The 18533-nt window shown below is 42.5% G+C and overlaps 1 protein-coding gene across 1 annotated transcript in view; it reads left to right on the top strand.

Moving 5' to 3' along the window:
* ELOVL5 (ELOVL fatty acid elongase 5) overlaps positions 1-13890 on the top strand; it is a 62952-nt gene extending 49062 nt beyond the window's left edge. The window contains exons 5-8 of the mRNA XM_044421532.1: positions 3863-4034; positions 5232-5356; positions 7283-7417; positions 11204-13890. Coding sequence (XP_044277467.1) covers positions 3863-4034; positions 5232-5356; positions 7283-7417; positions 11204-11335 — 564 coding nt within the window. The 3' untranslated portion in view covers positions 11336-13890. The remainder of the gene's footprint in view (positions 1-3862; positions 4035-5231; positions 5357-7282; positions 7418-11203) is intronic.
* The last annotated feature ends 4643 nt before the right edge of the window (positions 13891-18533 follow it).

The raw sequence follows: 18533 nt of genomic DNA, 5'->3' as shown, positions 1-18533 counted from the left end.
GTATGGGGGAAACACATACTGGGGCGCATACCCCTGCCCAGGGCATTACTTCCATGACTGACTGTGGGAATGTGCCACAGATCCTCATCAATAGGCCCAGCTACCGATTCCACTTCTGCCTTGCTCTGCAAGGTACTGGTCTCCACCAAGACCACTTCAACATGCTGAGTATAAATCAGGCATTTCGCAGAGTCTTCAACAGCCTCTCAAGAGTGTCCAAAGAGTGCCTTCTCTGTTGATCAGATCCAGTTTCACCAATCCGATGACTCGGACTCTGAATCACATGCAGACTCTGCAGAACCCATCTCTACCTCTTTGGATAACACCATCTCCTCCCTAGGCCCGAGATCCCCAAAGAAGTGCCTTGGACATTTTCAGAACAAGTCCTCTAGATGGCCACATCCTGGGATATCCAAGTCCCCCATACTATGGACCTGACTGAAGACCTGAAGTACAATGACATCTAGACAGAGGACTCAGTTCCAATAGCCATACCATTCATTCCTACGCTAGCCGAGGCTATGAGGGAACCCTGGGAGCTTCCCAGCTAACTGCATCCCACCTCCCATCAACTGGAAGGGGATGTATCAGGTATAGGAGAGAGAACTTGCCTACCTTCTGCACCATCCTTGTCTTGAATCCATCCAAGGACTACTTCACAGAGAGCACTCCACACCAACCAGCAAAGAAGGTCGCCAAGGGTTGTGATGGCGCGACAGATGCACTTTGCAATGGCCTGGACCTCTGCATCTTTTTGTGCGGTACCAGGTCTTTTTGTGGCAGAAGAGGGAGGCTCTGACAGCTTTCCTGTTGCTTGAAACACAACCTCGTGTGCAGTAAAGTGTAACCTAGGTGCAGTTGCACTCAGACATCTAATACAATCTAACAATCACCTCAGGAGTGTGCTTGAATGTTTGAGCTGTGACAGGAAGTGTATTTCTGTGCGGGAGCTCTTGTTTAATGAGCCTTCCTCCAAAAAGCACAGAATGCTACACATTGTTCTCTCTCCTTCCTCATTGCATCACAACAACCCTGTGAGGTAGGTAGCTATCTGGCCAGACATCAAGGATCCAAAAGACTCATATAAAATAATTCTGAAGTCTGTTCAAACTTCAAAGCTCATCTTCCCAGAACATAACGCCTGACAATTGCACTCTCATTGCATGAAAGAGTAAGAATTCAAATTGCAGAATTCCAGTATTTCAAATTCTTTTGTTTCATGGCCCTAAACACTGCTACTGAACACCGACCAACATTTGCATCTGATTGTTTAAAAGGCAGAATATTAATAACCAGTGACAGGGAATTGAAAGTCTCATATCTCTGTGAGATGGACAAATGGTGCAAAACTCATGATATAATAAAAAAACAACTGGATCACAAGACAGCAGCAATATTTTGAACCCAAAAGGAAAAAAGCAAACCCAGAAAAAGTGGCTGTAGTGCTGATGAATACCTGTTTTTATGAGCTATCATGCAGAGCACTTGGCTCATTAGTGGCTTAGTGTCCCAGAAGACCAGCTGGTTCAGGTGTACCTTATGTCCCTCTTCTTTGCTGCCTGACTCCCCTTGATATGGCTATGCTTTAGACATTCCCCTTCTGGCTTGCTCTGTTTCTAAGTGTAACTATCAACAGAATTAGGAATATCCACCCAAGTCTCTTTAGGGGGACAACACTTTGACTCAGTGACTAAATGTTGGATCCAAAATTTAAAAGGTTGTACAAGGAATCAGTAGGCCTGGTCTCTTTTAGGGTTTATTTAACCTTTGCATAACCCATGCTCTCTGGTTTCACATAACACAGCAATTCCCAAGCAGTTGTTAGGCAAACTAGCAAATTAGGCAAACTAGCAAACTAGGCAAATTAGGCAAACTAGCTCAACGTGGGAGCCATAGCATGTTGTCCATACCTGGTCATTATATTTCTTACCTAGTTTACCTAATTCTGGTTCAGATAAACCACAGTTTAGGAAGTGTAGAGGAGATTTAATGACAAGCAGAGGTACCTATTTACTTTTTATTTAAAATATGTTAGACTGCCTTTTGGGGTACAAAATCCTCTCAAAGCAGCTCACAAAATTGGGACAATACAATAATAAATGTTAGTATTCATAAAAAGCCAGTAGCAATAATAATACTGCCACTACCTCCAAGTGCAAACACAAATTGCATTCAAAACCATCAACAATCTCACAGAAAAGAGAAAAGTGAGGAGAGCAAATGAGTCCGGAAGGCTGTGGTGATGGGGCTTGGTGGATTTCAATTCATAGTATATTCTGGAGTGATGGGGCCACTGTGAAAGCACCTTCTCCCATATTCATGCTTTTCAAAATCATTATATTGAACGCAGGTGATCTATGAACCCACCTCCCTAAATTCCAGATTTGTTTCCACATTCACAAACATGAGGTTGCTAGTTCTATATTCTATAACATAACTTAGATACAGAAGTTGGAATAGTTTAAAATTTTGCATCATGGCTTGCTATTGCTTGCTGCAGAAATGTTTCTCTTCCACACCAACAATCCTCTGAGCTGCATTCTTTCCAACCTGGAGAAAGCAGTTCCTTTTAGGGAATACAGTAACATTATCTTCTGTTCGCTCAGTTTGTTCTTCTGAGATCATAGTAGCGATACAGAGATTAAACCACCTCCCTTGCGCGTGCTGCTGCACCTGATGTCCATGTTAATAGGTGTGTAAATTGATGTGTCTTTTGCTTTAGTCACAGCTTCAGCTTTATGGCTGCAATCCAGACAGCTACTTCAGGTGTTTCCAAGGCCTCTGGTCCACCTAGTGGGGCATCTGACTTTATTTTGAACAGCGCTCGCGCTCTCTCGCTCTCTCTCTCGCTCTTTCTCTGCAAACCTGTTTTGAAACTTTCCTCAGTTAAGAGAGCCAGTGTGGCATAGTGGATAAGAGCACAGGACTGGGATTGAGCAATCTGGGTTCTACTCCCCATTCTGCTATGGAGCCAAATGAATGGGCCAGTCTCCCAGCCTCTTAGCCCAACCTACCTCACAGGGTTGTTGTAGAGATAATATTGAGAGCAAGAGGAGGAAAATGATGTAAGCCGCTTTGAGTTATAAGGGAACAGCAAGATATAAATCAAATAAAATAGGGAACACGAGGCTAGCTTTCCTTCCTCAAGCCACTGGGTCTGGTTTACCTTCCTCAGTGTTGTACACGTGTCTGGCAGCAGCTGCCCAGGTTTTTAGGCATGAGTCTTTTCTTCTGCCCTACCTGGAGATGATGAGGGTTGGTCCTGGGGCCCTCTGCAGGTAAAGCATGAGTTTTTGCCACTGAGGTACAGCCATCCCCTGCAAAAGTAACAGTTCTGTGTAGGGGAAACTCAAGGCCTACACCCTACTGGGAACATGGAGCTAATGGCATAGTTCCCTGTATTGTGACCTAACTCAGCTGGTGCTTTACTAGGAGAACCAGCCTGAAGCAGTCGATGTTGGGCTTGGGTTTACAAGACACCCTGCAACAGCATGGAAGAGAGGTAATCAGCGAGCAGAGATTGGTGTCTGAATATTACCGTAGGACATCTACAGTTTGATCTTAGCTGTGTGGGGTAGGGAAGGCTGCTAATAGGATGCCACTTCAGCCAATAAAATGTTTTGGAACAGCGCTATAGATTTCTGCTTCAGCCTCTGACCATTATCTTAAGTAAGGCTCTGTCTGACCTGTTTTACTCAGCTTGATGATCTATCAACTTCTGACTGACAGTGGTCTTATTGAGGGCTTTACTCTTTAAGATGATCTAAAAGACGTTAGCCTTTGGGTGGTTAAATTTTGCTTTGAACTCCTAGTTCGTATGTCTTTTCAGAGTAAATGTCTGAACTGTGTTTCTTCTTCTTAGATCATACGTGTCCTCTGGTGGTATTATTTCTCAAAGCTCATTGAATTCATGGATACATTCTTCTTTATATTACGGAAGAATAACCACCAGATCACTGTTCTTCATGTCTACCACCATGCCACTATGTTGAACATCTGGTGGTTTGTTATGAACTGGGTGCCTTGTGGCCATTGTAAGTATTCTCGATAGGAAGCTTGTATGTCTGTTTCCGTGAGGGTCTATTTCATTTTAAGAGCGATGTGTACATGTACACACATACATTAACTGTCCAGGAAAGCATTAATTCTAGTTGGAAGGGGGTTTTTTTTGTTTTGCAGTGAGTTAAAATAGCAGTATTACGCAGTCTGCTTTCAGTTCTGCATATCTGCTTAGATTTTGTTGTTGGAAATTCTTTTGTTGCTGCCCAGCTTGTTGGGTTTACTGAATAGCTTCCCAACTTGATGTGCAATATTTCTAATGGCTTGAGATCAAAACATGGTCCTTCTCTCCATCAAGCTTCTTGTCATAAGGATACCCTTTAATTTGTTTCATTATGCAGGTGGCAGTAACCAGTCGCTCAATTAAAATTTTCTACTCTACGGAACATGACTGATGTTGCTTCAATCTTGTCAAATATTTGTTCTCTGCAGCCTTGCTGCTGCTGTTAGCTGCAACTGGAAATAGGCAGCAGAGTGACTCCCTAAAGAATGCTCTTCTGTAGATCAATGGCTCCACATGAGCATCACATAACACTTGCAATCTTGTTAGCTAGATGCAGTATGTCCAAGTTTTCATATTAGTTGTATCAGGAATATGCAGAACTCCCATAAAGTAACAATGACTGTCCCACCTGTCCAGCAGACGAGAAGAGGAAGCAGTTGATGCACCGAGATACCCTTGATGGATCAGGAAAGATGCATACAGATGCATACAGACAGATACACATGGAGATGTGAATTTGTATTGTGATACACAGATGCAAAGCAGTGGATACCCTTCTGCTCCTGCTCTGTTGTGGATGGCATAGGGGTGCATATTTCCTTTTGCAGCGCATCTCTAACCTCTGCCTCAGGCTGCATGCATGTTGTTGCATGCAGCTGGATCAGGGCCTGTGAGGGAGCTGGGGATCTATTACAGATTGTGGCACCCTCTGAAAAACACAATCCAGGCCAGCCTTGGGGGAAAACACATGACAATTAAAGCAGTTAAACCCAATTTGCATGGCAGATGTGACCTTAGACAGCTGTTCTGTGATGTTCCCCATTTTTACCCTTGCTTTTATGTTAGTGGTAGAGTTTTAAAAGTTCTGCAGAATCAGATTATAATTTTTTTCTGTAATGCGTGTTGTTACAAAGAATATTAAAACACTCTCTTCTCTTACCACGTGTAGCCTATTTTGGTGCCACTCTTAACAGCTTTATTCATGTCCTCATGTATTCCTACTATGGATTATCTGCTATTCCATCCATGCGCCCATATCTTTGGTGGAAGAAGTACATCACTCAGGGACAGCTGGTGAGTGGCCATGTGCTTACAGTAGCCATTTTAAACCAAAGCTATGAAAGGTCATGTGGAAAGATCAGACGCTCTCCTGTGCAGTCAAATGATTGGACCTGCAGTGATAACCATAATCCTTATCCTAGCAGAGGTGGTCTCTGGCTAGTCATGCAGCCCTAAGCAGGTGCAAGGATCCAAAATGTATTCTGAGCTCTGCAGCTTGTGGAGACCTCCTGATCATTCCGTGCCCCATCCAGTCAAATAAATGGAGAAGCTTGTGCACCGAGAAGCTGTTTTGCTGTACACACAGGGCTTTTGAGGGTGCACTGCATTTTCTGTTGCATGGCATCCTGTCAGTTCCTTTTTCTCAGGGGTGTTGAAACTCTTAAGTCTTTTGACCAAGTTAGTTTTGGAGAAACTGTTGGGTATCACATTGCAATGATAGGTGAGGCTGAAAGTGGAATGGTGCCAAATTAACAGCATATTTTAACTTAAAATTATTACTCTGCTAACTTAAAATTATTACTCCTAACTATGACTTAGGAGAACTATTTACACATTTTAGAACAGGGTGGGAAGACTCTTTACAAGCCTGAAAACCGAGAAATCATCAGTCAGGAGAAAGAGCCAGGATCAGCGGAAGAGTCTGGTCATCTAGAGAACCCTGGAGGGCTGAATTAAGACTCCAGGAGCCCTTTTTGGCTCCTGCGCCTGAAATTCAGCACCCTTAGTTTATCTCTTCAGCTCTAGTTCCATATCTGTAAAGGTGAAATACCTTTGTGAAGGATGACATAATTGATTATACATTTTGGATGACTGGATTATGAAACTTGCTATATAAATGCATAGATTGTTGGGTCAATCTGTTCTATGATAACTGTATTCCAAAAGGGAAGGAATGCTTTGGAGCGCTTTTAAAAATTTCTGATATTTTAGGACAGGTGGGCAAGCTCAAAATGGACAGGACTTCTCACTTTTTAAGATGGCCAAAAGAGTCAGAATGCTAGACTTCAGTCTGATCCATGTGAGAATCGAAAGTCTGCCTACAGTCTCACTAAACCCTTCAGAGATTCTGGACATGCAGACTTGTTTTGTATAGAAAAGATACTGGTGGTCCACGGCAGTTGTAAGTTGGGAGGTAGTGAGGGGAGAATAAATAACTCCTGTGAGACTCAGACCTGCTGACTCTTGCTAGATCGAAAGAGGGTACTCATTTCTCTAAGGACAACTTAAAACTGGGGGCCACAATTTCTATAAAATGAGGGGAATACATATGGTGGAAATGGAGGCCAACTGCATGATCACTGGCTACAAACTTCTCAGTGACAACGTGAGCAGCCAGTCACCTGTCCTCCAAGTGGGCTTCCCTAGCCACAGGGAAATTTTCAGCTCTGCTTACAGTCTGCCCAAAGCCTATAGAAACTGTCTTCCTGTGCAGTTCAAGCTGCCCCATGGAATATTTTAAAACAGAAGTCATATAGTAATTGGTTGTCTCCACTCATTTATTTTTCTTTTTTCATAAATTTATCACTTTTCCTGTGTTAGTTGTTACTGTATGACTTCATGAGAGTGAATGCCCAGCTTCTAATGGATTGAATTTGTACGGGGCAAGCTATACAACCCCACTGCCATTTGGAGAGCCCTGATGCATGTGTTAAGGGGGCACATCCCTGTAACAGCAAGGACAAAAGGCAGTTTACACTATTTGCCATTCATGTCCAGATGTACTGCATAGGATGGAGAGAGCAACTTGTGGCCCTCCAGATATTTTGCCCTAAAACTCCCATCATACCTCATCATTGGCAATGATGGCTGGTCCGATGGGAGTTGTAGGCTAAAACATGCTGAGAGTTATGTCATTTCCTTAACATAGGAAATGGCTTGAATACTTCCTTATTTTTGATCTTTCTCCCTTAACTTGTTTTTCCCTGCTTTACCTTACAGATTCAGTTCGTCCTTACAATCTTCCAGACAAGCTGTGGTGTTGTTTGGCCATGTCCCTTTCCTCTGGGATGGTTATACTTCCAGATAGGCTACATGATTACTTTAATCATTCTTTTCACAAATTTCTATATTCAGGTAAATTAAGTTAGTGGTTCATTTTTGTGTTTATAATCACTGATGTTAAAAAATATTACTGGGAAGTTAATATAGCAGAACGTACTTCTAAAACGTGAATAACTGGATCCTAGCACAGGGCAGACTGGCTTGCCACCCCTAACATCAGTTTTACAATTGCTTTTGTTCATTATATTGTGCAATTCAGGGAGATGAGTGAGTGTTCTTAGTGACAAAGGTGGTGTTATTTCTCAAAGTCTGCTTTAATACATAAATTGCCTTAGAAGCATATCAAGAAGAGAACCACAGCAAATGTGCATGGGAAACTCCTAGCACAAATGTCATTAAATAAAAGTGAAGCCCATGCTTAGTAAGACAGGGCGAAATGCTTCTCCCTTCCCTCTCAATGGCTGACAAATCGACAGTGGCAAATTAAGGAGGAAATGTGTATTTCCTGAAGGAGTTTATGCTCTCTCCCACCAGTGGAATGTTCTGTTACAATTCAGGGGACTGCTGCCTTCTACTAGTTTCATTACTTAAAATAAATTTGGTCCAGAAAGTTACTGTGTTCCTAAATGGAGCGGATTTACACCCCAAACAAATGAAATAGGATTTTTAACAAAGAAATCTACTCAGCTGAATAGTCACAATGCAACAGCCCCAGTCCAGGGAATGCTAATTGCCCTTAACTTACATCAGTAACAAATAATGTGTATGTTGATATCGGGGCGGGGGGGGGGGAGTGGGCATGGGTGGAGTTGAGGATATCAGAATTGAGGCCAGTTGCTGTGATACCAAGTCATGGGATAATGCAGTTTTTGTGATCATTAAGGCAAAACACTGTAGAGCTGTTGCATATGGCACAAAGCAGCTTGCGTTCATGCATGATGACATCCCCCGACCACTGGAGAAGTGTCATTGTTCGCACTGTCTAGTAGCCTTCCCTAACCTGAAAACAGGTTCACTCCTCCTAATACCTGTTTTGATTATGCAAACTGGTCAACACCCATTCACTCATTCATTCATTTATTTAAACATTTCCTTAACCATCATTCATTAAAAATCTTGTGACAATTTACACATTTTTTAAAAAAAATCAGCAATAAAACAATTAAAAATAACTTAGTGCCAGTATTTGATACTAAAAGAATTAAAATTGCCTTGGTTGCTCTGTGGGATGATCTTTGTCAGGAGAAAGACGGGGGCAGTGCATCCCTGTTGGTTCTCCTAGACCAGTGATGGCAAACCTTTTAGAGACCAAGTGCCCAAATTGCAACCCAAAACCCACTTATTTATTGCAAAGTGCCAACATTGCAGGTTCAAATATGCCAGGGGGACAGCACAACATTAAAAGAATCTCAGTCTCTTAATTAGAACATCTCTTTGCTAAATCATAGATATTACATTTCAGTTGTTCATAAGAAAACTCAAAAGCTACAATCTTGTGTTAATAAAAACGAATGTATTAAAACTTACAGCCAGTCCAAGCAAACGTATATATATCCTTGGCAATGCACTGACTGGCCATGCAAAAGCTCGGACGAGTCACAGCTAATGAGTCATGGCTCATGACGTCATTGCCTGGCACCGCTACTCCTTTCCGAGCATGCGCATGGCCCCTATGTGCACTGTTATCCGATGCTCGGCTGCTGGGGTGATGCTGCGGTGACTTGGCTTGCGTGCTGTGTGCCCGCTGCGGCACGCGTGCCATAGGTTCGCCACCACTGTCCTAGACCTTTCAGCAGCATTCAATACCATCAGCCAGGGTATCCTTCTGGATAGGCTGGCCAGGGTAGAAGTCTGGGGAACTGCTTTGCGGTGGTTCCACTTACACCTGGCTGACCAATTCCAGATGGTGTTGCCAGGGGAATGTAGCTCTGCACCATGGAAAGTATGTCATGGAGTACTGCCAGGCTCTATCTTATCCCCCATGTTTTTCAACATTTACATGAAACTACTGGGAGAGGTCATCAGGGGGGTTGGGCTGAACTGCCATCAGTATGTTGATGACACTCAACTCTATCCGTTTTTCATCCAACCCAGGTGAGGCAGTGATGGTCCTAAACCAATGTTTGACTGAGTAATGGACTGGATGAAGGCCAACAAATTGAAACTTAATTCAGACAAGACAGAGGTGTTGTTGATAGGTGGCTCCCATGTTCAGATGGGGGATATTTGCCCTGTCTTGGATGGGGCTGCACTTCCTCAGCAGAACAGGGTCTGGAGTTTGGGGGTGCTTCTGGACCCTGACCTGTCCCTGGAGCACCAGGTTGGCTCAGTGGCCAGGAGTGCCTTCTGTCAGCTCCAGTTAATTCATCACCTTGAATCATATCTGGACAGGCAGGACCTAGCAACGGTAATCCATGCCTTAGCAACCTCTTGGTTGGACTACTGTAATGCACTCTTTGTGGGGCTGCCCTTGAAAGTTGTCCAGAAGTTAGAGTTGGTGCAAAACAGAGTAGCTAGGCTGCTGACAGGGACTGGTCATACCATGCACATAACACCAGTCCTCTATGAATTACACTGGTTGCCCATTGAAGTCTGGGCCCACTTCAGGGTGCTTGTTTTAACCTATAAAGCCCTAAATGGTGTAGCGCCTGAATATCTGAAAAAACATCTCCATCCATATAAGCCTGTAAGATCGTCATCAGAAGTCCTGCTTCAGGAGCCATCTCTAAAGGGAGCTAGGAGGCTGGGAACCCAGGACAGAGCCGTCTCAATTGTGATGCCCCATCTATGGAATTGACTTCCCAGAGCTATTTGCCAAGCACCATCCTTATACACATTCCGGTGCCGGACCATTTTTATTTAAGGAGCATTTTAATTGCTGCTTATTTTAGTTGAAATTTGATTTTGATTGGTATTTTAAAGTAAATTTTAGTATTCTTAATTGTGATGTTTTAAGATCTTTCCAGTCTGTTGTTAAAGTATTTCTTTGTGTTCCTGCTATGAGGGTGATGTTACCTTATGTTTATTATTTAATGATAGTGTGGTTTTAATTGCTTTATTTATGAAGTTTTATGTTGTTGGCTTTTATTATGTAAACCATCTAGAGAGCCATGTGGCTATGAGATGGTATATAAAAGTGCTAAATAGAATAAAATACCAGTCAACCATTTTAAAACTGGGTAAATAGAAAAGTTTTGGCCTGGTGCTAGAACGAATATAGTGTTGGCACCAGGCGCATCTCTCTGTGGAACAAGTTCCATAATTGGGGTTTTACAGCAGCGCCTCCTCATAATAGCCCCCTTCACCTTTTTCAAGGAGAGCTCTCAGAGGAGGACTTGTGCAGATGATCTTTACCACCTTCAGCATTCTTAAAAACTGTCAGGCCACACTGAAACAGTTTTTCAAATCATGGTTTGGAGATGAGAATTTCTCCTTTTGCCACAGATGAGGCAAAAGATCTTGGTCACAGATTGCAAGAAGTCATAGCTTCCTGTTTCATTTGAATTTGAAAAACTGTGGTTTGTGCAAACCATAGCTCGCAAACAAGGCTATCAAACCAGGATGAGATGGTTTGCTGTTACATCTGGATTGAACCTAGGTCTTCCAGCTTTAGGCCAACCTGAAGGAGTGGGTGCTTGTTAAATAACAATCTTAAGTACACAATCTTCTGCATGTTTAAATGAAAAAAAAATACTGCAACTCCTACCATCCCTCTGCCAGCCATGGAGGCTGGGCAATTCTGGGAGTCGTAGGAATTACATCTAGCTAAAATGAATGGGATAGTGTCCTAAACCAACTAATTTGCCCCTTTGTTGCCATGGCAAATGCTTACTATTGATCTCCATGTGTGTTTTTTAGACTTACAACAAAAAGGCAGCCTGCAGAAGGAAAGAATATCAGAATGGCTCCACGGCTGCTGTGAACGGGTACACAAATAGCTTTTCTTCTCTTGAGAACAATGTGAAGCAAAGAAAACAAAGGAAGGATTGAAGACCAAACTAAGAAACCATTTTGATATTCCAGGCAACAAAAATCATCTGATTGTAAGCACAATATGTGTTGTGCACTGATAACTCTTGACAGCTACTGTAACTATTCCTGCCTAGAATAGTATTGATTTATGTAGGACTTAACCAGTGCAAAACATCCTAGAAACTATCCATAGGCTAAAGTTGATGATGTTGATAATACTGGGTGGTCACAGACCCAAGTTTAAACTGTGGAAGGGAGTATTATTGTAGAATATTACATATATATATATATGTGTGTGTGTATATCTATGTGCATATATATATATATATAGCATATCAATGACACTGCTGTTGCCTTACTAGTCAATATGATAGGTGCTGAATTATGATTCACAAATTCAAGACTGTAATCCAAACTCATATTTTTTAACTGTAGATAATGCATGTGATTGTAACTTGTACGATGATGTTTAGTTTTTTATTTTATTTTATTTTAGTTGTTTAAAACACACATGCCTTAAATTAAAATAAAAGCAGGGCCCAATACGTAATACCGGTTTGAAAATTTATGGAAATGTTTCACTCGGGGAAAAACTTGTCACAAGACACCTTCTACTTTGGCATAGAAATCCAAATACAAAACCAAACTGTCCAATATGTGAAAAGATCACATGTGTATAAATTTGTGGATTTCCTCTTCAAAATATGGTTGAGCAGCCACGCTAAGACAAAGCACTCACAAATCCTTTGTGTGCACCACTGATCGCTGAGCATGTGTGTGCATGCATATGTGCGTGTACCCAGCATTGGGGGTAAAAAGTGGCTTGTTCGGAAGCCCCTCATCATTCTTTGATTCCTTCCATGAGGTAGCCAGATGCCATGTGCACGTCCCCCCTTAGAAGTCTGCTGTGCGCCTAATCTCAACGCTTCTGCATACGATGTGCTCGAAGTGAAAGGGACACTGGAAAAACATGGCCATTTATTTCTTGACATTAGTTGTGGAGGAGAAGATTGTGTTTGATATCTTTTTAGATTCATTTGCTCAGGTCCACAGCAGGCTCCCCCCCGCCCCCCGACTCATTTTTAGTTTGCATAGATAAGGGACAGTTAATTGGCACTGAAGCAGGGTCTGGAAATGGGTGCTGACTGTCTAACCTTTGAGAATGTATGGGGTGTCCGGGACATCCAACACCCTTTTAAATTGGCACCCATAGGTTGCAGCCTGAGAATGCTGTCTTTTGTAAAGCTCTCACTGAGGTGTGAAATGAACCAGCTGGAGCTTCTCTTGCCTGTTCATTTTGGCTCCCCTCTTGATGAAGGAACTGGGTGAAAACCACACCTGGCTCTTCTCCACTTCACTGGTAGTTTTAAATTCACAGAGCCAAATCTTCAGGTTGAACCCTGGCAAGCCAACTTCAATGTATCTGTGACATAACTACAAGGCAGTTTGCTGGAAATTGCACTAGTTGTGATGCATCCACATTCTCAAAACTGACCAAACTTCACAAAGTGGAATTCAGGGTAATTCTGGTATTTTACTTTTTATACTTAAGTTGTAATTTTGTTGTTGTTGCTATTTGTATAACATAAATTGGGTTGGAGCTTAAAAACCACAAGTGGAATTCTACTGGCAGAACAGAGCTTCCCCTTCCCACTGCAGCATTCTGAACCCTGGGAAACAGCATGTGGTTACAGTATCCTTGGGAATGAACAATGTGGGATGTAGCCCTTATGACAGTAAGGGGAAATTAAAAAATTGGAGACCTGTCCGAGGCAAACAGAAATACCTTCCACTCGCACAAGGAGCCCTTGGATTCCACCCAGTGAGTCTAAAATGTGCCTATAGAAAAGGGGTTTTGTTCGTTTGCTTGTTTGGTCAAATGTGCAAACTGGACTGTGCCAGATTTTCAATGTTATGTGAAAAAAACCCTTTGAAATATGTTGGCTGTGAGTGTCTGTTTCCATGTTTATTTCACCTGTGTTTTCTTGACGTGTGAAAGGACATTTAGAAATGCTAGAAGAAATCACTGTTCACTGTAAAAGCCCTCCCTGCACTTGCGGTGTCCGTTGTAAAGCCGGCATCTGTAACAGATATGCTATGTAATACGGTGGAGTTTTAGCCTATTAACATGCAGTTCCTTGTACTTTATTTGTGTCAAGCCATATTATTCCTCATATCCCCCCCATAATTTGTTTATTAATTATGATTTGATATTTATGTAAATATCAGTTTTACCATGTTTTTGCACAGATGATATTGGAAAACTAATTAGTTCTCCCTATTACCATTGTGGATTTTTCTTTTTCTTTTTTCAGTTGTTTTGCTTCTTTTTGAAAGCAAAGAGAGCAGCAGTCTGTGTGTGCTCATATATTTTTTAATGCCCTTAAAAGTTTGTATGTGTGTGTCTCGGTTTCTAGGTACTGATTTGCAGAGTCTATACATATTTCATACAGCAGCTTCACCATTCAAAATATGCTGTCTAAATGTGTGTGCTAAAAATAAAAAACCTAGCTTGTCTGAAATATCTGCATTGTTAATGTTTTGTGTTTTAATCATTAAATCATTCTTGATTACCTTTGCCTGTGTTTCAGTACAGTGACAACAGATCCAGCTTTTCAACTGATAATAACTTTACATACTTAACAGCATTACCTGTGTTTGCATAAGTCATAAAAATACTATATTATTCATTTTAACTATAATTCCCAGAATAATTGGACATTGTGTTGACTTTTATTTTTTTTTATTATTATTTTTGGATTTATATCCTGCCTTTTTCCTACAAAGGGCTCAAGGCAGCTTGCATCATTCTCCTCCTCCATCTTATCCCCACAACAGCAACCCTGTGAGGTAGGTTGGGCTGAGAGTCTGCGGCTGGCCCAAAGTCCCCCAGTTGGCTCCATGGCCAAGCGGGGACTCAAACCCGGATCGTCTGAGTCCCAGTCCCACGCTCTTAACCACTACGCCACACTGACTTTTAAATGGCATCCATTTTGAGATAGGCAAAACTGAACAGGATCGATTATTTTTATATCGTGGTCATTTCCTGTTGTATTCAGGGTATATCTTTGTGCATTCATTCATTCATTCATTCATTCATTCATTCATTCATTCATACATTCAGTCATTACATTTGTATACAGTAGGGAGTCCCCACTGCAGCTGTAGCATCAGCAGGCACCTCCAATGATGCCCCCTTATACCTTGGAAAACCACAGGGCAGCCATCTTTTTCTCCCTTTGTGACCTCTAGTTTTACTCTTTCTCTCCCCTTTACCATTTTGCCTTGTTATTTTCCCATCCCACACAACCTCCAGCCTCACCATTTTTCTTCCCCACAGCATCTCTTTAGCTCCTTTTGGATAAGCAAGACCCCCTTGGTAGCCCTTATCAGACTAGCCATACCCACCATGGGATCTGTTTCATGTTGGCATACGCAGCAGCATTGCCTATTCCTAAAATGTGCGCACAGGTCCAAAAAGCTGGAAACCCCTGCTCTACAGCATTTCTCTCAAACTGATTTATAATTTTGCAGTTTAACTAATGAGCACCAGGAAGGAGTTGAGTGGGAAGGAGTGCTTGACCTTTGCAACTGTTCTCCCCACCACCACCACCACCACACATGCACTCTAAATAATGTTTCAATAAATTGTTTGCCGATGCATGCATACGAGGGCAAACTCACATTTGAAACTTAGAGGAGAGCTGCTTACTAGTACATTTAAAAAAGGGGAAAACCAATAGAAAGCTTTTCCACTTTTAATTCTTCTCCAAATGGATATTAAAATGAGAAAATTCTGAAGTGTTGGGATTCCTAACAAAACACCACAAAATCCCTGACAATGTTTTATTCTACTCATTTTTTGTAAGCCGTCCCAAGACGGTAGTAGTGGGCGGGTTAGAAAAGCTTTTAAATACAATTCTCCATGCGCTAAATTCTTACTGTTTGGGGAAAACTGTGTTACTTTAATTGGTATGAATGAGAAGTAGGTCTGATGTGTTATGATTACCATTCCACTATTCTTAGGACCACAAAACCTGTCGCAACCCTCCTCCCAGCTGTGCCCGACTTGGACACTGTGCTCAGCCTCTGGGACCTTTCTCCAACTGCCAGGTCTGGAGAAGTATGGAGGGTGGCTACAAGGTAGAGAGCTTTCTTGGTGGCGGCCCCCCATCTATGAAATAGCCGCCCATGGTGGCCCAGCTGATGCCGAATCTGTCCTCTTTTCAGCACTAGGTTAGCACAGTCCTCTGTGTGGCTTGGCCACCCACGGGCTTGGGGGTGATCACCACATGCTTTGCAGGGTGACTCATTATTCCTTGTTACTGTCTGCTTTTATTATTTATGTCTAGCTGTTACTTTTATTGTATTATTCTGTTTTTATGTGGACCACTGTAAACTGCCCAGAAAGTTTCATCTGTGGGATGGTATATAAATGAAAGAACAGCGACACCATGTCTTAACCCCATCTTCTCTCATAACCTCAGGACATACTGTCTTCCTCCGCCACTACAGGTCTCTTCAAGCTCCCACTGTCTGGATTTGCATCCTTAATTTTATTTCTATACATCATAGTGCATTCTTTCTGTTGCCTTGCACACCTTATGTTCCTGCTTGCTTCCACTACCGCGTTCTCACGGGTTCATCCAGGGCCTCTCCCTTTTTTCCAACTTGCTCCCTTTTTTCCAGTTTGCTCCTGCTTTCTCTTCCCTTGCTCCAACTTTCTCACTGAGTTTGGAAGACTCTCGGGAGCCCAGATACTGAGCCTCAGATGCAGGAGGCAGAGCTGGGTGCTGCTGGCTGGAAAAATGAGTGCCAGATCTGCTGTCAAATTCCAGCAGTGGAAGGAACACTACAGATGTCCTGGCATAGACCATAACTGCAGAGCCTGTAGCTCAGAGATTATGGTAAGGCCAGCAAACTTGGTATGCAGTCCAACATTATCAAGGCAGCCATAGTTTTTATGCCTCAGATGGAACAGAGTTTTGAATTATACTCCACTTACCATATTTTTAAAAGCTGAAGCGGTTTACAAGGAAATTTAAATACATCATAATGGCTAAAACATTTGTCAAAATATTAAAATCAATTCAACACCACAATAAACATATATACTGGGCAGCACCCCAGGGAAGGCTTGCATGAGGAACAGATTGCTCATTTGGTGCCTAAAGTGTGCCACAAATGACATGCCATAATGGACAGGTGCCACCACAGAGAAGGTCACTACAGGACTGCCAAATGACAATCTGCAATTCTCAAAGAACTGAAAGACCACGTAGGTCTCCAGTGGGGAAGGCCATGAACCAGGTAACCTGGTTCTAAAGCTGTTTAGGGAAAAAAGATAGGTATTCCCACCTCCTACTATAGATGGGTTTGGGGAATACTTAACTGTTTTCTCAGCAAAGTGGCTAAGATTGCAAACAATGGGTAGTTAGAATTCCCCCAAGGGCATGAAAATCATCAGGAGTCTCAAATGGCCTGCTTTATACTCTTGTTAAAGATTTGTGGGCCATTCTTCATAAGATTCTTAGTGTAGGAGTTCTAGGCCACAATCCAGATAACTACTTGAGGCTAGACCAAGGCTTGTGTGCCATCAATGGCACTTCTGTGCTGCTTGTTCCCTGAACCCCACCCCCTCTCCTCCCGAAATCTAACACAAAGTACTTTTGCAACTTTTTGGAGAATGTGGGAACTGAAAATCTTCCTTTTTAATCATATTGGAATGCTTTGGGGGTAGAAGGGGAATCTGTAGCAAAGTGATCTGGCAGGTTTGGCTGCTAGGCCTGAGGACCTGTCTGTCCATGAGAGAGTTAGGCATGGGAGGCGAGGGGAAGAAAGTACAACTTCTGCTGACAGCTGGGGCTTGTCTCTTGGTAGTAGCCTATAGCGAGAGAGAGGGAGGGAGGTGGATTTGATCTAAGCCTGCTCTTGTCCCACAAAGATAGTTGTACTGTTCTCATTTAAGTGATCCTACAGTTAAAATCAGTGTAACTAGCAGGGGGTGGACATATTTTGACCTTCTAGGAGATGCTGAATTGCTGTGCCCCATCAGTGCTGTTGCAAAAATGCCATTGGTCTTTTTCCAGGAGGGTCTCAATTATCAGGAAAAAAGGAAGCAACACCCAGCAGAGACTTAAACCATTTATTTTGCATGTAAAAGAGGTCAGCAGTGGTTCATGCCCAAATGTTGAGCTGACAAAAAGCAAAGGTTTGGGCATGGTCTTTATAGATTACAGACTGGCAAATAGCAGGCATGTCCAAGTGCTCTCCAATTCCAGACCGACCAATCCTGGCCTCCCATGTCATGTCACCTTTAGAGAGTCATTAGTGGGGTCTTCTAGCTAGGTGTTTTGTTGCTATTTTCTAAGAATTGTTTCTTGTGACGTTTTGGGTCTTCTAGATGTCTCCCAGACCTAGTTTGTGGTTAGAATTAGTGAAGGTTTTCTGATAACTGCTTCCCCTTAACACTTGTGGTTATGGCTAGGTAATTACTTTCCAAGCATATAGGTGTCTTAATTTAGCTTCTGACTGATCTGCAGCCTTAGAAATGTAAAGCTTTCACTGATTGATTGATCTACAGCTTTTAAACACAGAGACTAAATCAGGAGCTGCTTTCAGCAATCTCATAACTATTACTAAGATTACCCAGAAGCCTTTGGGCCCATAGTCTGGCTGAGGCCATGGTCACTGGGTCACAGAAACGGTCTGTGTATGGCTTTGCTGCAAGTTACAGCAAGGAAGCGTCATTACAGAAAGGCTGGCCTTTTTCTAGTAGTGCTAGCCAGCATAACCAATGGTGAGAGCTGATGGAAGTTCGAGGCCAAAACATCTGGAAGGCCACAAGTTGTCCACCCCAAGATAGAGACTACATTGCAAGGTCCCCCCATCTGCTCTTGAGTAGATGTACTTACGTTGATCTTCGTTCTCCTGCTTCTTTGCCTATGAATAAATATGGCCCACTGTGAATATTTAGTTGATCTTGAAGCAGGATGCTAGATAGTCTCTCCTTGCAGATCCCTTGCACAATGCCTTATCCATGACTTACCTGGATTTAAAAGGTGTAGAATGTTCCTAGCAGAATAAGACAAATGGAGGGTGGAGAAGGGAGTGACATTACCTGGGCAGACGGTGTACACTCCTTACGCCATGAGGGTGTGGGACAAACTAAGCCAGTTTTTCTATTTATACCTGGTGTTTGCAGAACTTGGTAATA

This window comes from Varanus komodoensis, unplaced genomic scaffold (genome assembly GCF_004798865.1).
Source record: "Varanus komodoensis strain SLA01 unplaced genomic scaffold, ASM479886v1 scaffold12, whole genome shotgun sequence".
Taxonomy (NCBI): domain Eukaryota; kingdom Metazoa; phylum Chordata; class Lepidosauria; order Squamata; family Varanidae; genus Varanus; species Varanus komodoensis.
This window is presented reverse-complemented; position numbering and strand designations above follow the sequence as displayed.